Source organism: Stylophora pistillata, chromosome 4 (genome assembly GCF_964205215.1).
Source record: "Stylophora pistillata chromosome 4, jaStyPist1.2, whole genome shotgun sequence".
In the NCBI taxonomy this organism is placed as follows: domain Eukaryota; kingdom Metazoa; phylum Cnidaria; class Anthozoa; order Scleractinia; family Pocilloporidae; genus Stylophora; species Stylophora pistillata.
This window is the reverse complement of record NC_142522.1, coordinates 33380952-33404685: the sequence shown is the minus strand read 5'-3', so window position 1 is coordinate 33404685 and position 23734 is coordinate 33380952. Positions and strand designations below refer to the sequence as shown.

The 23734-nt window shown below is 39.6% G+C and overlaps 1 protein-coding gene and 1 pseudogene across 1 annotated transcript; one reads left to right on the top strand and one right to left on the bottom strand.

The window, feature by feature from the left end:
* Positions 1-144: 144 nt before the first annotated feature.
* On the bottom strand, positions 145-7535 carry LOC111324511 (serine/threonine-protein phosphatase 2A activator). Its single transcript, XM_088758232.1, has 11 exons — positions 7389-7535; positions 7225-7295; positions 6802-6888; positions 6454-6579; positions 5163-5241; positions 4549-4587; positions 4355-4454; positions 3738-3862; positions 2279-2379; positions 1492-1599; positions 145-286 (listed from the first exon to the last, which is right to left on the bottom strand). The coding sequence occupies exons 1-11, from the start codon at positions 7405-7407 to the stop codon at positions 197-199; spliced, it is 945 nt and encodes a 314-aa protein (XP_088614358.1). The 5' UTR covers positions 7408-7535; the 3' UTR covers positions 145-196.
* A 14352-nt stretch (positions 7536-21887) lies between these two features.
* LOC111321845 (uncharacterized) overlaps positions 21888-23734 on the top strand; it is a 2864-nt pseudogene continuing 1017 nt past the window's right edge.

Here is a 23734-nt window from a genome sequence, read left to right as displayed (position 1 = left end):
GAGAGGGACTGGGTCACATACAAGTTGCAGTCGAGTGCACGAACGCCCATGCATCAATATGGCAACTTTTTGAAACACATTGCCCTCTTCTTTAGATCACTTTAAGAATTTTTATATACAGTTTTATCGGCTCTGTAAACGTGATAAATATGAAAACAAAAGGTCAATATTATTTCCATATAAATATTCACATTTTTTACAAGGGTTTCTTGAATATTTCTGCTTCTTCAAAAGACAGTAACGTCCCAAACACAAAGTGTTGTATAACAGGAAACTTGGAAAGGACCTGTTAAGATATGAGACCAAATGAGAAAAAAAAAACAGCAAATCAATGCGAGCTAAGGTTCAGATAAAAATAACTGTTTACATTAATGATAATTGTTTCAAAAACAATTTAAAAGTTATCATTGTTCAACAAGTTTTAACTTTGAAAATTATAACTATTATAATTATTCTTGCTAATTATTACCACTGGAAAAAAACACAGGAGCTGGAAGGAAACACAAGAATCGAAGAGCCATAACAAAGAACAAGCTTTTGAAAAGGAACCATACTAAAACTGCAGCTACTGCTGTAGTGCCTGTCTGGGAGGCAATATTAGGGACCTAAAACACGATGGCGCGCTATAAAGGAGCCTTAGGTCCCACTGGACTATTTGTCAATCAACCGTCGTGTGATGTAGAACTTTTAGAGTCAAGTCAGCTTGAGCTACAGCTACTCCAAAGCAGTGAACAGCGGGCGCATTCCTCAAAATTGTTTTATGTCTTCATCGCAATACAAGAATTTTTGAGATTTGTATTTCCTTTCTCCAATGGAAACTGTCTTTATTTGTGGCGATAAATTTGAGATCGAAGTAGGTGGTTCGCACGTTACCTCATGCCACCATGCTGGTGGAAGTAAACAATAGATATCTCATTAGCTCCTTTTGTTCGTCTACCAGCATTTAAATTTGACCCGCACACGTCAACGGTGAGTGACAAATGAGCCTAGGTCTTCCCAGGGAAGACTTCCTTGTATAGCGCGCCTTCGTGTTTAAGCAAACCACGACGGCGACGGCGACGGCGACGGCGACGGCAACGGCAACGAGGACGCGGAAAAACAAAAGATCTAATTGGCAGAACAATAGCTCAGCACGTGTGTTTAAAACTTTGTACACTTCTTAGCCGTCATATGCAAAACAACAACGTGAACGTCGTCTGCGAACGGAAACCGCAACGGAAAATTCATTTAATTTCCATTTGGAACTCAACGCTTCTATTAAACGTAATGCTGAAGTTCAGGTGTGTCGCCGTATGAGTCGGTAGACATATGCAGCCATTTTTGAAATTCTAATTAAAGGCAGAAATCCATTTTTTTAATCGAAGTCTTCCCTGGCGTTACCGTCCTGACTGCTTAAGGCCACTTTTCAACTCTTAGTTCTCCTTGACATACAGAAAAGTTTTAACCAGATAAAGGCACATACAAAAGATAGATAAATGTCAGACCACAAACCTCTGCTTTGTACATTTTTATCAGGCCAGAATTTACTTTGTCCCATATTTTAACAGAACTGATACCCCATAAAACGTTTGAGTGTTCTGCAAAAGGTCCACTTTTCATCTAGTTTGTTTCAAAAGGAAAAAAAAAGAAAAATAGGAAAATAAATAACAATAATAATAATAATAGGGATTTCTATAGCAACACTGCCATGTGCTCATGGTGCTTTACCACTAAATATTTCAGACCGAAAATTTTGTAGATTAAATATTACATTAATAATAAAAAACAAATATATAAAAATGAAAAGTAAAATAAATGTATAATTTTACACCACTCTCCAGAGTGAAAGGTACACCTACTCTTGGAGCTACCTTAGATTTTACGTGTTAGGCAGAAAAGCAAGCTGAACTACATTTGGCCAGATCAATTTAGCTTGTTCCTAGGTGGTATCATTGACTGAGGGAAATGTATAGAGAAAATGAGAAACAAGAAAAAGAAATACTGTAACAACTGTATTGATTTAGAAGATAAAGCATGAAATACATGCATGTACAAGCTTGTCTTTGGTTCACTATCTAGTTAAAATAAACTAGCATTTTTTACCTGTTTTGCTTTATTTTGCCAGATTTCATTGGCTTTATTTCAGGCCCTATATAGTTCTATTACCCCATAATTTCAAATTTAAACTTCATAGTAAAAGAATGCAGAGAAAATACTGAAACAAATTTGTTGTGGGTTGCTACACAAACAAGGCTGACTATCAAAGTGAAAACAGAAATGATTTATAGAGTCTTCTCACCTCATTTATAAACTTGATGCAGCCCAAGAACATGTAATCAAGGTGATGGCTTTCCACAATGGAGGATTTAACAAAGTCCTTTGGTTCTAAACTGGGATGGTCTGCAAGAATCCCAAAAAAAAGAAAAAGAAAAAAAAATTTAACTCTTGTAAGAAATATCAGCTGCACAGTGTGTCTCATTTCCCAAGGTCTTTTGGGAGGAGGTTGAAAAAAGGGGGAACTGCATATCATTCGTACATGCAGCTGCCACTTAAAAGTAATAAGTGCATTTATTATATGGCTGTGTCTCACAAGGACTGGGAACTACCAAATTCACGAATTTGATTGGCTGAAATCAATATCGAAAGCAGTCTAGATCTTGCAATCTAGTTTTGTTGAAGTGTAGCAATACACTTCAACAAAACCCCACACACCCTGGACGATTTTTCGTTCCAATGCATTGATCAGGTACAGGCCCCTAGTGGCTCTGCAGAGATTGATAGTGTAGCGATACACTTCAACAAAACCCCACACACCCTGGATGATTTTTCGTTCCAATGCATTGATCAGGTACAAGCCCCTAGTGGCTCTGCAGAGATCGATAGGCTTTTAATCACAAAAGAGGCTTATTGGAGTGCTCAGTTGTTCTCTTTGGCAGCCCATGGTTTGAATAAAAGAAAGGAATTTCATTCGAAAAATAGAATTTGCCATAATTAATTTTCCATCTTATATTAGGTGCTACTAATTGATTGTTCAAAGGCCCTTTTCTTGGATTTTGTTGGCCCTTTAGGTGTGGATTGGACTCAAGAGGCCCTGCCAAGGGATCTTATTATGATTAGTATCATTTAAGGGCCCCTCCAGGGATTTTGTTGCTAATTTGCCCTTTCGGGCTCCAAAGGCCTTGTTTTAGGATTTTCTTTACAGTTCTAGTAAAAAGTGGGCCTTCCCTTTTTTAATGCTCACTGCATTGCTTCTTTGCAATTGATTACGCCACTCATATTAACAAATTTAGTATTCTTATCTCTTAGCTTTTAGAGTTTGTTTCTTGTATTTTGTCCATTGCTTTCTTTGTAATTAGGTTTTTTGTTTATTAGCACCAGTTCATTAGTCGTTATCTGTAATTATGTAATCATTAGCACTTCGATCCTATTTAATGCTCTTTTTTTATTTCAAAAGTTGTAAATAACTGAAGGTCTCTGACCGAAACATTTTTATTAAAATTTTTTATATTTTTTACGTCAGAAGTTGTCCATCCTCGCAATTTTTTAAACTTTCTACGTTCGTGTTGGTTGTGAGGTTTGGACTGCGAATCTTTATTGATCCTCCTGGCGCGGTGCGCCTTTGTTGTCCTGAGAGTTCCATTAACGACTTGCGATATATATATATATATATCATACATAAATCTGAAGGGAAATATGATTTGAACATGCACAGCAAAAGAATGATCCTCAAAATACATACATGTATCAATGATACAAACCAATAAACTGAGAGCTTCCCCAAATAAATGGAACAAACTGGAAATCATCCAGTCCCCAGACACCTTGGCTGCCTGCTGGCTCCATTCTGTATGTTGACTGCAGCCTTCTCATCAGTTTTAAATACCTTGAAGGTGGAAAAAGATTACTAATGAGCTACATTTATTCAAGCAATGTTTCCTCCAAACGTTTTCCTTTGCAGAGTAGCCTTTAAAAATATATTGAATTTTTTCTATCTCTTGCCTTCTTGTCTACACAATGAAATAGAAGTCCCTGACCCATGGATACTGACACATCATCAAAGTGTACATACATGTAGCACAGCTACTGAGTATCAGCCAATCACAGTTAAGCATAAAGCTTCACAAGGTATGAGTGACCAGTCAACCTTATTGCCAATATACTAACAGTACACAACCAGATCCTCACAATCAAAATAAGAAGTGACTACAACAAGACAAATCTTAGAGGTAATACTAATAGTGTACATGTATTCACAACAATGAAAAACCACAACTTTTAACCAGACTATCATTTTTAAAGAATCTGCCCACCTGCCAAATGCTGTACAAGTCATGTACAGTATGTCCATTCATCACTTGAAAAAGTATCAAATTACCTTTGAAACACCTTGAACACTATTGAAACACAGTCATTTTGGTCCAGCACTCTGAGTTTGAATAGACAGCATAGAAATGCAATAAAACAAGCCTCATGACCTGTAGGAAGATACCAATATCAATTGTTAAGCTTCCAAATTCCTTGATTACATCAGACAAACCCACACCAACTAATTATAGTACATACACACACCTGTTCCATAGTCTATTCTTGTTTTATTTCCAAAACCATCTATGAAGCAATGCAGAATATCAGCAAGATTCACCTCTCGTTTTAGCTCTTTCATCTGAATTATATACAATTTAAAGCCATAGGTGAAATATATTTCCTTTGTAATAATAACAGAGGGAAATTTTGCACATGATTAATAGTAAGAGAGTATAAATTTATACATATTAATTAGCCTTATCAAACCCTTAACATCAGTATGCATTTTTTTTCGCCATGCTGTTTTCCACACTTGGTACATTTTCTTAAAAGGGAGAATTTTTTTACAATCAAGAGCTTCTTTAATTGATCATTTACTTTATTCTCATGACCTTAACATGTGATCCAGTGGTTATATTGTAAGGAGAAATTAGATGCCGATCACTCTGAGGGGTCAAAGAGTTAATGAGTGTAAAAAACACATAACAGTCACAGACTGGTAAACTTGAAGCCCTCTACACAACTGAGACAATCTTTACGAATACATAATTTGAATGGATAAATCTGGAGAAAAAAACTTCCTTCAATTAACAGGCTGGTGTAGAATGATAATAAAAGAGAATAACAAAGACAGACAAACCAAATTTTCAGAAGCAAACCTCTGAGATAAGCAGTAAGCTCAATGCTGGCCCCTATAAACTTCTCTGGAAGAAGTCCTTGAATCATCCTATCAGCATTCTGTTCAAAATCATTCACTCAGTCAATAAATCAATTAATCTAGTAATCAATCAATCGATTGATTGACTGATCTATCAATTAACCAATCAGCCAATCAACTAATCAATCAATAAATCCGTTTATCTATTAATTGATCAAACATCAATCATTCAATCAGCCAATCTGCTGGTTAATATTATATCAATTAATCAATCATGCGATCAATCATTTTGACAAGCAATCAATCATGCAATCAATCAGGCACTCAATCAATGCATCAGTCATCTAAGTACTCAGGATCTCAGTCAACATGAAAATTTATAAACCATCTCCAGGAACAGATATGCAGTGACCAGATTAGTAAATTGTTAAATATTTTATGATACACAAGCAGATGGTGGCAAAAGGGGGGGAGGGGCCCTAGGTCCCCTTTCATGCACCACATTTAGAAAAATTCACCCATCGCTTATATATAAAAATGATGGCTTCAAATCTCTCTTCTTGTGCACAAGGTTTCAGGGAAATCTTGAGGTTTTGATCAAATGAAAGGAAAAATTCACTAGTCAGGTATATATCAGGAGGCAAATCACATCTCATGCTGGTTCAGAAATTCACTCATCTTGCTTGCCTTTCTGTAAAATTCATGTGTCACATATCAATTTTGGCCCTCATTACATTTTGTACATAACCCCTTTGCCATCCTCCTAGCACACATCAGCAACCGAAATGTAACATGGGGTCTTAACTTTTCGTATCATGTTTACTGTAGGTACTCTAGACCAATATACTGGTCGATATATTGGTTGAGAGTTGGTTGATACTCGACCAATATGTCGGTTGATATTTGGTTGATACCCAGTTGACACTCTGTCCATAGACAGTTGATATATCAACCAAGATTATCAGCTGACACCTATCGACCGAGTCTCGACAGAGTATCAGCCAACTATCAAGTGAGTGTCAACCAACTATTGACTGAACGTGGAAGGACTATCAAATGAGCGTTGAAGCAGTGTCGACCAAGTGTGAACCGAGTGCTGACTGAGTGTTAACAGAATGTCGACTGACATATCGGTCAAGTATCAACTGACTCTTGACCATATATATTCACTGATATATCAGTTGAGATTACCTACAGTAAACATGATCCAACTTTCCCTGGGAAAGTCAAAACTCTTCTCTAGAGCCTAGATGGTTCTTTGACAGAATCTGTGAAAGTTTATTGTATCTTACCTCATCTAGCCTACTGCACCATGTTCTAAAGGCTTTGTTTCCAAATCGTTGTGGCTGATCAGTAGGAGGGATTTCATCAATCCAAGTGTCCAAAGTCTCAAGCATAGTGATCAGTTTCTCTAAGGCCTTGAACCAAATGAATAGAGCTACCACATGTTAATCAATATTCAAAATACCAATAAGTAATGTTGCTATCCCAGAAAAATTAGCAGAAGTATTACTTAACATATCTATCTATAGTCTGTAATGTTTCTCCTAGACGTTGGGGCAGACATTAAATTTTTTCAGTGGCTGATTCTGGACCGATGAAAAGGATGAAAAGTAGATTTGACTTTTATAGTATTTTACCTCTGATGAAGGACAATCAACTGTCATTGTTTTCCCTTTAACAGCATCATTCAGTGTGAGGATAAATCCAAGGTAATCACTGTATGCCTGTTTGCACAAACATTATCATATTTGAAATCCAAATGTGAAGAACAGATCGGATAACAATTAGCTTTATAACGAGCACCTTGAGGCTACGACACGTGAAGTAGCTAAGTGCGGGCAAAGTGTCGGATGGATCTAGTTGAATCATTTCTTGGTGAAAATTAATTTCCAAAATAAGGTACCAACGCTCCACTCGTTTGCCACAACTATTCTAAAAATGTCTGTGAAATTCGAGAAGCTCTCCTGTTTGGGTATCATGCATTTTGGTGGCGGGAAATCCGCGAGAACGAACAGCTGTTAAGCAGAGAGGCCTGGCGAACAAAATGATCTTTTCCTCACCTGAGACTTTTCCCACTTAACGACATCACTAGGATTCAAAATTTCTCGTTTTGGTTCAGCGAATACTGGCGCTGAAAAATAAGGAGAGTTCATAATCCGTTGAATACACAACTAGCATAATTCTAAATAGGTCATTTTGCAGTACAAAAGTGAGTCCCATTCACCTTGTTCTACGTTCGCCATATTGGAATGTATAACTCTCCCCAGATCCCGTACTTTTTTCTCTGTTGTCACGGACTCAACTTGCCCATAAGGAGAGCAATTTTACGAGACAAACTTTAGGGAAAAAACAACAACGAAAACGGGATGAAACAGGATACGGTACAGGAGGCATACCCTGGTTTCAGGCCCCAGTTTCAGGCCCCAGTTTGACCGCTCTTCTTTCCAACCTTCCCCCGCCTCACCATCAGTCAGTCTGCGAACACCGTGGTCAAACGTCTGCTCATGTGTCGATGTTGTGATGTCTTCGTGGACGGTGCTTTAAGCCTAGCTATCAGAACTAAGTTGTCTCACAAGTTACAAACAAAAACAAAGGCAAGTAAGTCAAGGAGTTTTAAAAGCGTGTTATTTTTTTTTTTTTTTTTCGGTAAAGCTCAAAACGGAATGGTAAGTACCAGGATACCCGTACTTGAAAAAGTTTTGTGTTCGAACCGTCTCGAGTTTCCTTTTTCTTTGCATTTGTTTCACTTTACCGGTCTATGAACGCTTCAATTTTCTTTCGCTTGCACAGGTAATACCCACACCGCTGGTCCAAAAATGACCTTTATCGCGCGTGCCCTCGCGCATATGTTAATTAACAATTATTCCACGAGCGCGCGTTGGATATGAGATGATTATAGCCAACGACGCGCTACGCGCCTCGTTGGCTATAATCATCTCATATCCAACAAGCGCGAGTGGAATAATTGTTTTATTAAAAAAGAAAAGGCCCCCAAGATATTAGGCAAATCTTCTCGACTTTATTTTGTAGGAAGAAACCGGATGTTACAATGTACAGATATCAGATTATGGTATATTGGCTCATATACCATAATGGCTAAGCCAATAAAAGTCTTGAAATGCATTATCCAATGATCCAGTTTTTAATAAAAGCTCATGCTTCGAGCGTTACCCCTTCGTCAGAGCGAACGAAAAAGAGGATATTAAATAGCCGCGCGGGGATACGAATTTTATTTTCGAGTGCTGTAAAGTTATGTTTATTTTATAGATACTGATAAAATTTCCACATAAAACACAACTTTTTTTATTCATTTTCGAAACAGCAAAATAGTGTAACTTTAAATTGGTCACCTATCGTAAAATGCCTGTCACAAAAATGTTATGAAGCTCGGATATATATAAAGGAGAAATAAAGACAATAACTTATATTTTCTGTTCCAAAAGGTCAAAATTCTAATGAAGAAGAGAAAAATTCTGTAACAGCTCTCTTGTAATTGGCTTATCATATTAGTAACCATGGCGACACCAATATCCTCAAACGTGAATAATAAAAATAGTATCTTCTCTGCGGGCGATGAAGATATGATTTAGTTCTTATTAACCGAGCGGGAGGTCTTTATGGGAGACTCTTGACCGAGGTCGCCAGTACAGACCTCACTGCGTTCGGTCTGTACCAGCGACCGAGGTCAAGATTCTCCCAAACAGACCGACCTAGCTCGGTTAATAAGATGTTTATTATATGGCTGTGTCTTATATGCCAATTTTTTATATTCTTTGTACCTTTTTTTTCTAGACCGGTCTAGATGCCGGTCTAGATGGGAAAATCTAGACCGCTTTCAATATTGATTTCAGCCAATCAAATTCGTGAATTCGGTAGTTCCTAGTCCTTGTGAGACACTGCCATATAATACTTTTTAGTAAAAGGAAAAATCCTGGCATTTTATCGGTATCTATATAATAAAAAGGACTAACGCTCGAGACGTAAGCTTTGAAACTCCTTACGGTGGTCGGTTTACATTATCATCTCGGTTGATAAAACCAAAATTACCTTGTTACTCCCGGCGACGCAGCACCACAGTTTCTTTAGAACCTTACCCCCTTTAATATTCGTGATAGCTATCAAAGACCGAGATTTTGTATATTTTTAAGTATTGCTATATTTTACCTAAGTTTCTAGATCAGCTTGAAATTTTTATTAGTCTATGTCTTCATTTACGGGATATGATACTGAAATTACTCTCAATTTAATTATGGTCAGTTGTATATTTAACTACCATAGGGTAATTTTTATAAATTATTTTGTTTGTTACTTCACATTTTACTGGTTAATTGTAGGTCCACATCAGCCTCACTGGTTGCCAATAATCTTTGTAACCTGCATTACTTAATAAAAATGATGATGATGATACACTTAGTAATTAGTCCGTTGCACCTGTGCCAAAGCCTCCCGGTTAGCTCAATTGGTAGAGCGCCGGACCGTTGTGCGGGAGGTCGTGAGTTCAAATCCGGCCGGACCAACACTCAGGGTCTTTAATTAACTGAGAAGAAAGTGCTGCCTTTGTAATAATATCTGCCGCAAATGGTTAGACTTTCTAGTCTTCTCGGATAGGGACTATTAAATGGAGGTCCCGTCTCCTGCAGGGTTGGGGTAGGAGACGTTAATTTCCCACACACGAGATTACTTTGTAATGGATGTCCTCCCTGGGGTGGGATGGGTGGGTAAAAAAAAGCGGTTAGGTGTCAATTGGAACGAAAGTTCTGTTCCTTTCTCCTACCATTCCTGTAGCGAATGAATTAAACTTAAACTAAACTAAACTAAACAAAGCGATCAGCGACCGGAGGCAATAAAGCAAAGCAAAGCAAAGCAAACTTTATTTACACAGGGTAGCCCATTCAGCTCTAAGGCTGGTATCCATAGGGGCCCTGTATTGAAAATAATTTACATCAAATTTCTAGAATAGATATATATGTATATATAATGACTAAGATTTTACAACTACATTAACAGCCTAAAACTACAAAGCTAAAACACAATTAAAACATAACATAGTAAATAAAATATCATAATTATCAAAATTACGGTAAAAGGAAATGTTTTGCTCGGCGACAGAACGTTTGAATGTTTTCACTCTTCACAATGTTTAAAGGAAGTTTATTAAAAATTTCTGCGCCAGTAAAAAGAAAGGTCCTTCTCCCAAAATTCTGTTTTACTTTTGGTAGGGATAGCCTCAGACTTTGCCTCGTGGAATAATTGTGAATATTCGAAAATCTGGTAAAATATGATGAAAAGTAACTAGGAACTAATGAGTGGAGACAGAGAAAAACGAGTTTAGCCTTGTGGTAATAGCGTCTACTGGAAAGAGTCGGCCATTGCAGCTGATCTATTGCTTCAGATGACCGAGAGCAACGTGTAATAATCCGTGCAGATCTATTTTGTAAGCGCTGTAGTCGATCTATATCTTGTTGTAAAAGGTTACTCCAGGCAATGTCACAGTAATCAAATAAGGGAAGAATTAAGGTATTATGAACAAGTATTGCTGCCTCTTTTGTGACGAAACTTCTAATGCGGCCCAGAATACTAACTCTTGACGCCACCTTTTTACACATATAGTCTGCGTGAGCCTTCCAAGTCATAAAATTGTCGAACACCACGCCAAGGTATTTAAAAGTAGTTTCGCAAGAAATGAGCTTTCCGATAAGATTAAGATTTAAAATACAATCGCGCTCTTTATGCCTTCGAGATGTAAATAGTACACACTTAGTTTTTGAAACATTGAGAACAAGATTGTTGTCTTCTAGCCATTCAGATAGACATTGAAGATCTTGATTAAAGTAAAAAGTTAAATTGTCTACTGTTGGGCCAGCAAGATATAAAACTGTGTCGTCAGTGTACATATTTACAGAACAGTGTTTGACACAACGTGGTAAATCATTAATGTAGACAATGAATAACAGGGGTCCGAGGATGGACCCTTGTGGCACTCCAGAAGTTATAGCAAGCTCTTCAGATGAATGAGAATCAATTTGCACGAACTGCTTTCTTCCCGTAAAGTAGTCCTTAAACCATAGAAGGCTTTCCTCGCATATACCATAGTACTCTAATTTTCTGAGCAAAATGTCATGGTCAACTGTGTCGAAAGCCTTTGCCAGGTCAATAAACACAGAACCAGTAACAAGGCCCTTATCCATATTCAGGAGAATCTCGTCGGCGAAATAAGTTACAGCCGTCTCAGTTGAGTGCATTCTTCTAAAACCGGACTGTAATTTACAGAGCAAGTTATGATCATCAAAAAAATTTGCAAGCTGCTTGTGGATTAAACGCTCTAGGACTTTAGATACCACTGGTAATACCGATATGGGGCGGTAGTTTCTTGGGTCATCTTTTGAACCTGATTTATGTAAAGGGGTCACCTTCGCTTTTTTCCATTCTGCAGGGATAACGTTTTGTTGGATAGTTAAATTAAAAATGAGCGATAGTGGATAGGCCAGGGCGTCTGATCCGTCTTTTAGTAGACGAGATGGAATACCATCAACACCTGTAGCTTTCTTCGGTTTTAAATCTTTAAGAGCCTTTCTAACTTCCGTCACGGTGATCTTTCGTAGATTAAATTTTTCTGGGCGGGCAATTTGCGGTAGCCATTTGGAAAAGGATCGCGCGGTTGATCGGTGGATCGACCTTAAATCTTCGGCACAAGAGACAAAGAAGCTATTAAAGGTGTTACACTTGTCTTTAACTCTCACGAATTGTCTTCATGACTCCTCTCTACCTCCTCTCACCTCCCTCCCCACCCTCAAACTAACACGTCTGTTTGTTTACAAGTGAAAAGTTTCAAGATCATGACCCCGGCTCCAGCAATACAACTTTAAGGTTATTTCCTACCTTCGCGAGTATCCTTCGGGAAAAGACTCGTACGCGCGCTAGTTTCAAGAAAACCCTAACAAACTATAAATCAAAAGAAAGCTTAATAAAAGGTGTTACGAAAACCGCGAAGACCCTCGAAAACTAAAACCTATAACCTAAGACCCGTCTTAGTTTTCGAGATTATGAAAACTAAGACCCCCTAAAATCGAATTCGTCGAAATATAAAGTCCAGTTGTAACCAAAACAGGTCTAATCTGTCAAACTATCTCCTGTCCTATCCTTTCCAGGGAGTTTAGGGTCAAATTCAACGGTAAAGTTAGGGGTCTTAGTTTTCGTTTCGTATTTTGCGAAACGAAACGAAACGAAACAAGGTTCGCAGACAATTTCTCTAGGCGCTCTGTAAATAGAGTCTATATTATTACGGTGGCCCATAGGGGACATGACACATTTTTGTTATCGCGCGATATGTGATAGATTATCGCGCAATAAATGGAAATTATCGCCCGATAAATGAAACATTATCGCGCGATAAATGGAGATTATCGCGCGATAAATGGAGATCATCGCGCGATAAATGGAAATCATCGCGCGATAAATGGAAATTATCGCGCGATAAATGAAACATTATCGCGCGATAAATATATCTTATTAACCAAGCGCGAGGGCCGTACTGGGAGAATATCGGCCCGAGGTCTTGACAGTACGGACCGAGCGCAGCGAGGTCCATACAAAAAAGACCGAGGGCCGATATTCTTCCAGTACGGTCCCGAGAAAGCTTGGTTAATAAGAGATTTATTAAACAACAAATATATATGAAATACATATATATGAACTGCGGTTATGAAACGTATATGTGCACGATCCTTCGCAGTAAAGCACTATTTAAGCAATAGTGAAAATCAGATCTGAAAAAAATTCAGGCCTGTACGGGATTCGAACCACTGACCTCTGCGATACTAGTGCAGGGCTCTACCAATTGAGCTAACAAGCCAACTGGGAGCAGGCCATCAAATTAATTCGACATAAACCCGTAGATGATAAATCTACGTGCACATATACGTTTCATAGCCGCATTCATATATATGTATTTCATATATATTTGTTGTTTGATTTATCATCTACGGGTTTATGTCGAATTAATTTGATGGCCTGCTCCCAGTTGGTTTGTTAGCTCAATTGGTAGTGCGCTGCACTAGTATCGCAGAGGTCAGTGGTTCGAATCCCGTACAGGCCTGAATTTTTTTCAGGTCTGATTTTCACTATTGCTTAAATAGTGCTTTACTGCGAAGGATCGTGCGCATATAAGAGATTTATTATACGACTGAAGTTCAAAGGGACACGAGTGCGGTATCATTCGGGACCATTCGGGACAGTGCCCGGTCCAATACTTAGAGAATATTGGACCGGCAATAGAGCATTTTGATTGGTTGATTTTAGTTATTGGCCCTCTGACTGCCCGAGTCGTGTAATAAATGAAGATTATCGCGCGATAAATGGAGATTATCGCGCGATAAATGGAAATCATCGCGCGATAAAGGGAAATTATCGCGCGATAAATGGAAGTTATCGCGCGATAAATAATAAATTATCGCGCGATAATTTATCATTTATCACGTGATAAATGGAAACTTGTCAGGTCACGTAATCGGCTGTCATGCATGTTGTTTCCGTGGACGACAATGACTGCCACAGTTGAGGAGCTATGTTTTGAGGCCAAGAGGTCGTTTTATTCATGTAAAAAGATGATTTAGCAGTACGTTGCAATACTACGACACATAGCTCTGTGAATCAGTATAGTAAACCTTGATTTTGCGAAGTCCGAGCCCGTGGAAATTTTGTATTATCTATTTATATTTTGTGATAACTTTTTGATGATTGCATGACTTACCCTGTTGTCTTACACTAAAACCTTGAAATAAACTTTCATCAGTTTGCTCATCTTTCAGTCTATTCTATATGCCCTCTAAATTTCATTGTCATTGCTCAAATATTCTATCAAATATTATATCAATCAATTCTCTGCATTCCTCCAAACAAAAACACATTATGATCGTGACTGTACGCCAGCAGGATCCAATTCTTTAATTATGACTCGTACGGTCTCTTTCTGGACAACAAGACTGTAGTCAATTCTTAATCGCTGGTGCATTGGGCGATAACCAATACTGTTCCTGCATGGACAAATGCAACGGATTACCGGACAGAAGTTGACCTAGATGACACTGATGTGATTGATGGTGAATGCTGCGACTGAACAAGCCCCACAAATTGTTTGGAGGAATGCAGAGAATTGATTGATATAATTATGTAAGAGCAACAGTTGCAAGCGCCTTCAACTGCTCTAGAAGCCCGTAACCTTTTTGTGGATCTGGTTTATCTCATCGACAACAGTTAGTTCAGTTCTTGTAAGATTTTTTTCCGAAGGGGAGTAAATTACACCTGAAAACCTAGCCTCATGTGTCCTTAATGCCACCCCCTCTTTGTGTACAAGGTCCTTTCTGGCAAAAGATGACCGACAGTTCTGGTGACATATGTGTCAACGGTTACTGTGTTTACATTTCTGTGCGAAATAGAGGATACTTTAAAAGTCTATGAGCATTGTGTAACTACTCGTGTGCACGAAGTAATTTGACCCTATTCGGCCCGAGCTTTTTTTTAATCTTTTCAGACCGGTGAGGGAAGTGAATTCCGCCTCCTTCACCTCCGTAACTTCCAGAATATTTGAGCAATGACAAATAAATTTAGAGGGCATCTAGTATAGACTGGAAGATGAGCAAACTGATGAAAGTTTATTTCAAGGTTTTAGTGTAACACAACAGTGTAAGTCATGCAATCATCAAAAAGTTATCACAAAATATAAATAAATAATACAAAATTTCCACGGGCTCGGACTTCGCAAAATCAAGGTTTACTATACTGATTCACAGAGCTATGTGTCGTAGTATTGCAACGTACTGCTAAATCATCTTTTTACATGAATAAAACGAACTATTGTGGCAGTCATTGTCGTCCACGGAAACAACATGCATGACAGCCGATTACGTGACCTGACAAGTTTCCATTTATCACGTGATAAATGATAAATTATCGCGCGATAATAAATATTATCGCGTGATAATTTATTTATCGCGCGATAATTTCCATTTATCGCGCGATGATTTCCATTTATCGCGCGATAATTTCCATTTATCGCGCAATAATCTCCATTTATCGCGCGATAGTCTTCATTTATCGCGCGATAATTTTTCATTTATCGCGCGATAATTTCCATTTATCGCGCGATAATTTCCATTTATTGCGCGATAATCTATCATTTATCGAGCGATAAAAAAAATGTGTCATGTCCCCCTATGGGCCACCGTAATATATAGTCTATCAGCAAATCTTGTTTCTTCGATTACCAATCGGCCGCTATTGGTCTTTTGCGAAACAAGGCATCTAGTGAGAACATTATTCGGAGACAGGGAATAATTTCTTGTCGCGCCCGTAAGCCAGTATTTGCTTTATCTAACAAGACAATTTTCGGGAGCAGAGCGCTTAAAAGAAATTGTCTGCCAACCTTGTTTCGTTTCGCAACCATTAGCCGGCCGTTATTGGTATTTTGCGAAATAAGGCATCTAGCGAGAACAGTTTTCGAAGAGAGGGAATAATCTCTTGTTGCGTCTGTAAGTCTGTCTTTGCTTTATCTAGCAAGACAACTTCGGGAGCAGAGCGCCTAAAAAATTGGCTGCGAACCTTGTTTCGTTTCGTTTCGTTTCGTAAAATACCATAAGCCGGCCGTTCTTGGTATTTTGCGAAACAAGGCATCTACCGGGAACAGTTTTCGCAGGGAGGGAATAATTTCTTGTCGCGTCTGTAAGCCTTTGCTTTATCTAGCAAGACAATATTCGGGAGCAGAGCGCCTAAAGAAATTGTCTGCGAACCTTGTTTCGTTTCGTTTCGCTTGGTTTCGTTTCGTTTCGCAAATTACCCGGTAAGCCCTTACGCTTACGTAGCTTTCTGTGCGCGCCAAAATCTAATCTTCGCTTTGTAGTAAAGTCTTCCAAAATATGGCCAAGGTTGCAGAGAACGTTAAGTTCGTGGACGACCTCCAACAAGCGGTAGAGAAAGCTTTGCTGTGTTTCCGGTTAGCCAATTAAAATCTGAACAAAAACTTATTATCGAGAACATCGTGGGAAGGAGAGATGTTTTCGGACAGTTACCGAAGGGGTTTGGAAAGAGCTTAATCTTTCAACTGCTACCTGGAGTGTTCAAATTCTTGAGCTCGAGAGGCCACGGATTCTCTTCTAGTCCCTTAGTCATTGTCATTTCACCTCTTTTGTCGATTGTTGAAGACCAAGTTAAATACTTTTGATCATTGAGAATCGATGCTGCTTTCATTGGGGAAAACAAAACCAAAGACAAAGAAATTTTGGATGGAAAGGGTGGGTTTGCTTTATTGTAAATGTCAGCTTAGTACAGGGTCATCTACTCACATCTAATAAACAACAGTTTCCACGCTTAGCTTTTATTTTTTTTCACGTGAAGATTAGATTAGATTTTGGCGTGCACAGAAAGCGGCTGAAGCACCAGTTGCTCGACATACCTGCGTGTACCGTGCAACGAAATAACTTCACGGGATTGGCAAAGTTTCAGTTACAGCAAATTATACAAATATTTAAGCCTAAATATCATCTAACGTTTAAAGCGACATATTAACGCCTGCAACCGTTATGTTTTGTACGAACCTCGCAAAATTTTAAACACGTTCTCTTGTGATACCTGCGAAAGTATTCAGTGTAGTCTCCGGTAAGATTTTCACGGAAAATCTGATCGATTTCTCTTACATTGTGTGCTGAGACTGAAACTTTTCACCTCGAGCAAAGCTTCGTCGCGCGGCTCAAACAAACCGTCGTGGCGAGCAAGTGAGCTCCTTGTAATCGGTCCGTGTTACATGTAAAACACACGAAAGGACTCTAAACACGCTTCACTCTGATTGGGCAGAAAAACACAAAGGTTTTCTGGCACCAATCAGATGCCAGAACGACTGCGACCGTTTGGAACCTGTCTTGTAAGACAATGTCCCCAGGGGCTCTTCCGCCCTAACTCGAAATCGACTCACAGCCCCTGGGTCTCCGAGGATGGGCCGGTACTAGCTTTTTGAAAGGATCTTCGTTTTTAACCTTAAGTGCGACAAAGGTAAATCTGAAGGCGACTTCTTTGTTTGTAATTTGGATGCCAGCGTGGACAGAAGTGCCAGGACTGGTTTTCTTTTCCTGACAAAATGGTACCCTTTCTTTCTTCTTTTTCTTTGCCCAGGAACTCCTCTCTAATTTTAGTCTCCGCTTTTTATCCCTGAGGAAAGACTTTCCACTAGGCAGAGAACTTTCACGTGTGGATTTTGTCAAGTGCGCGCTGTAAACAAATACTATGAAAGAGCCGTGAATATTCCCCAGGGGGTTTGCCCCTTTACGAGATTATGACACCCTTCTGATTTACTTTTATTTAAAAATACGTTTTTCTAAATAAGTCGGACGCTTGAGATTTTAAAACATTGGGTAAAATGTCGAACTTCAATCTAGTCCAATAAAAGAAAAAACGAGTTTTTTCGACCTCTGAAGGTGGGAAGTAACCTTAAGAGGGAAAGAAGCCATCTACTTGAAAATTAATTAAATTGTCTACATCGACAGAGAAAGCAGACTTGAAATTCACAAAAAGCGAATCGTCTCATAAACAGCCAGTCAGTAACGAATCGGACCTGAGGGAATATGTTCAAAGAAAAGAGTGATTTATTCCCTCTATACTCGTGTCTTCAATTTTACTTACTTATTACTACTCACATTGTTGAACAGCTTAGAGTGGTCACCTATCACAGAGTGCCTGTCACAAAAATGTTAAGAAACTCGGATATAAATTTGTAAAGGAGAAATTAAGACAATAATACTTATATTTTCTGTTCCAATAAGTTAAAATTCTAATGAAGAATAGAAAAAAAAATCATGTCAGTAACCATGGCGACATCAATATTCTCACAAGTGAAAGATAAAAGTAGTATCTTCACTGCGCGCGATGAAGATATTAATTTTTAGTAAAAAGAAAAATCCTGGTAGTTCATCAGTATCTATATAATCAAACAGGCTAAACTGAATCATGCACATCGGACTATATTCTAAAAAACATTTCCTCGAGTCATTTGTTTTTTCATGTAGGTCAGGCTCTCTAAATCTTCCAAAATTCCGAGTTATAATCCAATAAAACTAAAATGAGGTTAACATTATGAATGTTTTGAGAAACATGTTTGCGAAGTTAAAGTTAAAGCAGGTAAGAGTGAGAAACATTAAATGATGTAAGAGATTATTAGTTGGCAACGAGAAAAATTAATACGAAAGTTTGATAAGAACGGGCATATCCAAGGAGTGACTTTTTTTTTTTACAAAAATTGTAAAAGCTGGCTAATTACAATTTCAGTGCCTACGAACCGACTACAAGGCGTACCCGGTATCTTCAAGTCAGAAACTAGTCAAAGATCAGAGCTCTAGTAAAAGCGAAAGGCGCTGTTGATCCGGCCAAACAAGACAGTGTAGTTTACATGCGGAAAAGTTTACATCGCTGAGACTGGAAGACCAATGCAAGAAAGAATAAAGGAGCACGACAGAGACATCCGACTAGCTCATACCCAGACCTCTGTCGTTTCAGAGCACGCCCACAACACCGGACACAAACTGCTTTGGAATGAGGTTAAGTTTATTGATCGTGATCCTCACTGGTACACTCGCAGGGTTAAAGAGGCTACGATAAGACTTCACCTTAACAACATCAACAGGGACTGTGAAATAGAAAAACACAACAACAGGAGAGTTGTACAACAGCGGACTGCCGAGAGAACAACTCACTAACATCGAGGATCGAAACGCGCCAATCACACCTGTCGAATTACCAATGTGCCGTTGTTTGGTATACATTGAAGTGGTTTTCTACTGAATTCAAAGGTCTCGTTGTTACTAATTTTTTTCCCAATGTGATGATTCGCTGGCATACCCACGTATACATCTTCAAATCTGGAGTGAGGCACCGATGAAAAAGCTTCCACAAATGACACGACAACATCACTAGATAAAATTAATCCAAATCTGGAACAGTGGTCTGGATAGAACGTAACATAACATTCTTCACGGATTACCTTCCATCTACCCTGTCTCCGAACCCGAGGGCTCCTATAATGACGGCTCGCGTAAAGATTTTCTTTCGGTGTAGTGGGGTCTCTCAAAAGAAGATCTCTCTCGGAACATTCACGAACACGTCATCGCCATGAATCCAGATCCGAGACAGTAGTCTGGATAGAACGTACCATTATATACCTCACGGGTTACCTTTCATTTACTCTGTTTCAAAACCCAAAGGTTCCGATAACCGCCACCCGGTTAGCTCAATTGGTTAGAGCGCTGGACTGTTGTGCGGGAGGTCGAGGTCGATGGTTCAAGCCCCGGCCGGACCAACACTCAAGGCCTTAAAATAACTGAGGAGAATGCGCCACCTTTCTATAACATCAAGAAATGGATAGACATTCTAGTCTTCTCGGATAAGGACGAATAAACCGTAGGTCCCGTCTCCTGCATCTACTAATTAGCTAAATTGGTTAGGCAGGGGACGTTAAAGAACCCACTCACAAGATTACTATGATGTGGTCTGGCCTGTTTACTAGGATTGGGGGGGAGGGGGCATCTTCAAATAAGTTTCCTTCGATTGTTTGTAAACTGCTGATGCAGTCCGGCCAAAGTCCCCCGAAAAGTGTTGTGATGCGCATTTGATCATATTGACATGTTAATTTTTGCAATATAAATATTAAATTATTATTATTATTATCATTATAATGACGGCCCGCGTAAAGATTTTCTTTCGGTGTAGTGCGGTCTCTCAAAAAGGAGATCACTCTAGGAACATTCATAAACATGTCATCGTCTGTCTTTACAAGAAATGCGAACTTGCAATACTTAGATGTCCACTCGAAGCCCATTTGTATCTTGAAGGCCTGATTCCAGAAATATCAAAGTAGTTTGCTCGCATAAGGTCTCCATGCACTTTATCCTCCTTTAACAATGCAACAGACTCAGCTTGTATTCTGCTCTGAGCGACAAAAAACTGTCGTCCATAGCGGCAAAGACTCTCTATCGAAAATCCAAGTATTGCTAATGCAAAGTGCCTAGGAACTAAGATACTTATAGAAGCTTTGCTTGGTTCGGAAGCAAACGAAGGCGCATTTAACAGAGTTAGAGGTGGTTGTTCGTTCAGTATGTTAAGCCAGGGCCAAAGGGATCAACAGTCCCCCCACCTAGCCTTGCAAAAGAATACACCTCTTTGTAACAAGGTGAATGGTTTTGATCCTCCAGCAATACAACCTAATGGGTAAAGAAGCCATCCACTTCAGAATTATTTCAATTTTCTTTCGCTTGCACAGGGAATAGCCACACGGCTGGCCAAAACTGACCCTTATCGCGCATGCCCTCGCGCATGTGTAGTGTGTGAATTAGTTATACGTTCAATATAGAATTTAAAAGCTGACGTTTCGGGCGTTTGCCCTTCGTCAGAGTGAAGAGACGGGACGTCCATTTATTCGTCCCTAGCCGAGAAGACTAGAATATGTAGTCATTTCTTGATGTTATAGAAAGGTAGCATATTCTTCTCAATTATTTTGAGACCCTGAGTGTTGGTCCGGCCGGGGCTCGAACCCTCTACCTCCCGCACAACAGTCCAGCGCTCTAACCATTGAGCTAACTGGCAGGTTTATGGCCCGTTGTATATTTAAATAGCTTAGGGTAATTTTTTAAAATTATTTTGTTAACTTTGTTACTTCACATTTTATTAGTTAATTGTAGGTCCACATCAGCTTCACTGGCTGCCAATAATCTTTGTAAGTTGTATTACTAAATCAAAATGATGGTATTGATACATTTAGTATGTTGCGCCTGTGCCAAATCGATCAACGACCGGAGGCAATAGCTCTCCCGAAGTGTCTTCATAGCTCCTCTCTACCCCCTTCGCCTCCCTCTCCTCCCTCAAAATAACACGTCTGTTTGTTTACAGGTGAAAAGTTTCATGATCACGACCCTCCAGCAATAAAACTTTCAGGTTATTTCCCACCTTCACGGATATCCTTCGGGAAAAAATTCGTGCGCGCGCTAGTTTCAAGAAAACCCTAACAAACTATAAATCAAAAGAAAGGTTATAAATGTAGTTTACGATAAAAATATATTTTTTAGGAATTTTTTTCATTTTGGGAGTATCAGAAGCCGGTAAGGCGTGAAACGACCGGGGATCCTTTTATTGAATTTATCGGGTATCGGATCCCACAGCACGAGCAAAATGACTGCACAGTTGGTTGTTTAGATATCCGAATCCAAAGTTAGAGTAGCGTAAATTATGCGAAACGTGGTTCGTAAATGGACACAACGGGAAAAATATTTCAAATATCAAAATTTCCTGACACTCTTTCGTTCGTCATTATCTCTGAAATGTTTTGGCCTAATTTTACGAAAATCGGTCAAATCTATACACCCTATAACTTCGCTCAAAGTAGGTGTATTCCTCTCAAAATCAAATGCAAGATTTTAGCTCCTAAAGGTTTGTAAACAACCAGTGCCACATCAGGAGATTCTATCCAGTCATCAGTCATACGTCACTACGGAGTCACATGAGAAGCACGCGCGCCGGCTTACTTATCTAGCCATTGTACGTTCGCTTTCTTAGCCTGCAGTATAGAACCACCGTGGTCCAGTATTCAAACCTTTTGTAGTGAGTATATACCCAGTCTCTATCATCTCTCTACCCTCTGCTCATTTTTCTGTCTTAGTGTTTTACAGAAATCTAGCTGACTGTTATTATTATCATGGCCAACGAGGCAACGCAAATAGTCGTTGAAGCCGAAATCACAGGCCAACCTGGCTTTTCGGGCGGTCAACCTGACCATTCTAGACAGCCTGCCGAAATTGAAATAACTAGCCAACCTGGCACTGAAACACTACGCGAGACCCTCGCAGAAATGAACAAATCTATGAGTTCTATGGCAACACTCTTCGAACAGTTTGTTGCTCGCGGGGAGCCTCCCCAACGTTGTACACAACAGTACGACGTTGAGGATGAGGAATCCGAACCCGCGCCAAAACGTCGACGCGACTTTGATGAGCTCAGCACCACAGCTTCGGACCAAGATATCGACGATTTGATCAATCCTTCGGGTACCTCCGCCGAGGATGAGTCGCCAACCCAATCGGCCAATGAGCCTGATGAATCTATCAAAAGCCTCGAAGCAGAATTTGCCGACTCCGTTCCAGTTGGGCCGGAAATCAACCAAAGCATAGCAAACATTGCGAAGAAACGCTGGGGAATAACTTTACCGCCAGAAAAGCTAAAACCACTGGTTGAAAAGCATGCTCATCCCGAAAACTGTGAGCTCCACGTAGCCCAGGTCAACAAGGAAATCTTGTGTCAATTAGCAAACCACTAGAAAAAAGCAGACAAACGCCTACAGAATATACAGGAAACCCTTCAGAAGGCTTCCTTCGCGCTGCTTAAGTCATCTGAGCCATTCGTTGGCGATATTTCCGAAAGATCTAAAACGCTTCTGGCCCAAAATATTGCTGCTATCGCTTTATTAGGCCATGCTGCGGGAGATATCATTGGTTTGAGGCGGGAACGCATTAGACCAATGCTGAAACCAGAATACGCCTCCTTGTGTACAAAAGAATCACAAGATAATGTTTCAAAACACCTCTTTGGCGAGGACTTGACGAAGCAAGTACGTGATGCGAAGGAGACGAGCGCAATCGGCAAAAAGATTGGCGCCAACGCACACAAAAAGCCAATGGGACCCACCCGCCCATACTATTCGAACAATGAGTTCCGCCGCGATAGAGGCAAGTCTAGTAAAGGCTTCTATGGCGATCACTACAGCAAGGATCGTTTTTTAGTGAAAGGTCAGAAGAAGCCTCAAGGGAAACCAAAGGCGAAAAAATAATATCCATGCTGCGCGACATAAAAAATTCGGTAAGTAATTTTCCCAGTGTCTTGAGTGACATACACGAATACCTTACGGGTGCATGCACGCAATTCAAGGCGGGTAGTGTCCAAAAGGCCATTAGGGACTTTAAGCAACGAAAGCGGGGACGGCGACGGGGACTCCAAAACCCGCATAAGACTGGGGAGAGAACGCCGTCGTGGCGGGAATTTCTAAACAGTTAAGCAGCCATTACAAAACGCCGCTCATTTGTGTCTTTGAAGGAAGTTAGAAATCAACTTTTGATTAGCCACAGTGATGGTTTGATAAACGATGAGGAACTTCTACTCCTGTACGATTTAAACAGGTCCGATAATGTCGCTCTTCCGTATAATTCTTATCCTGGTTTTGACTTCGATGATTTAGAAGACGACGAGTGCCGTTCAGAGTTTCGTTTCTACAAGAACGACTTATCATTTCTAGCTGAAGTATTGGGGATTCTTTAGGTAGTGGAATGCTATCAAAGAAGTATCTGTAGTGGATTGGAGGCTCTTTGCATTTTTCTAAATTTTCTAAAGAGACATAGCTATCCTTGTCGATATTCAGACATGATAGCTCGCTTTGGGAAGCCTGTTCCAGTGTTGTACATGATAAACAACTACATGATCGACTACATTTACCAGGCACACAGTCGCAGAATTTTGCAGTGGAATGATAGCATCCTCAACCCTCATTCACTG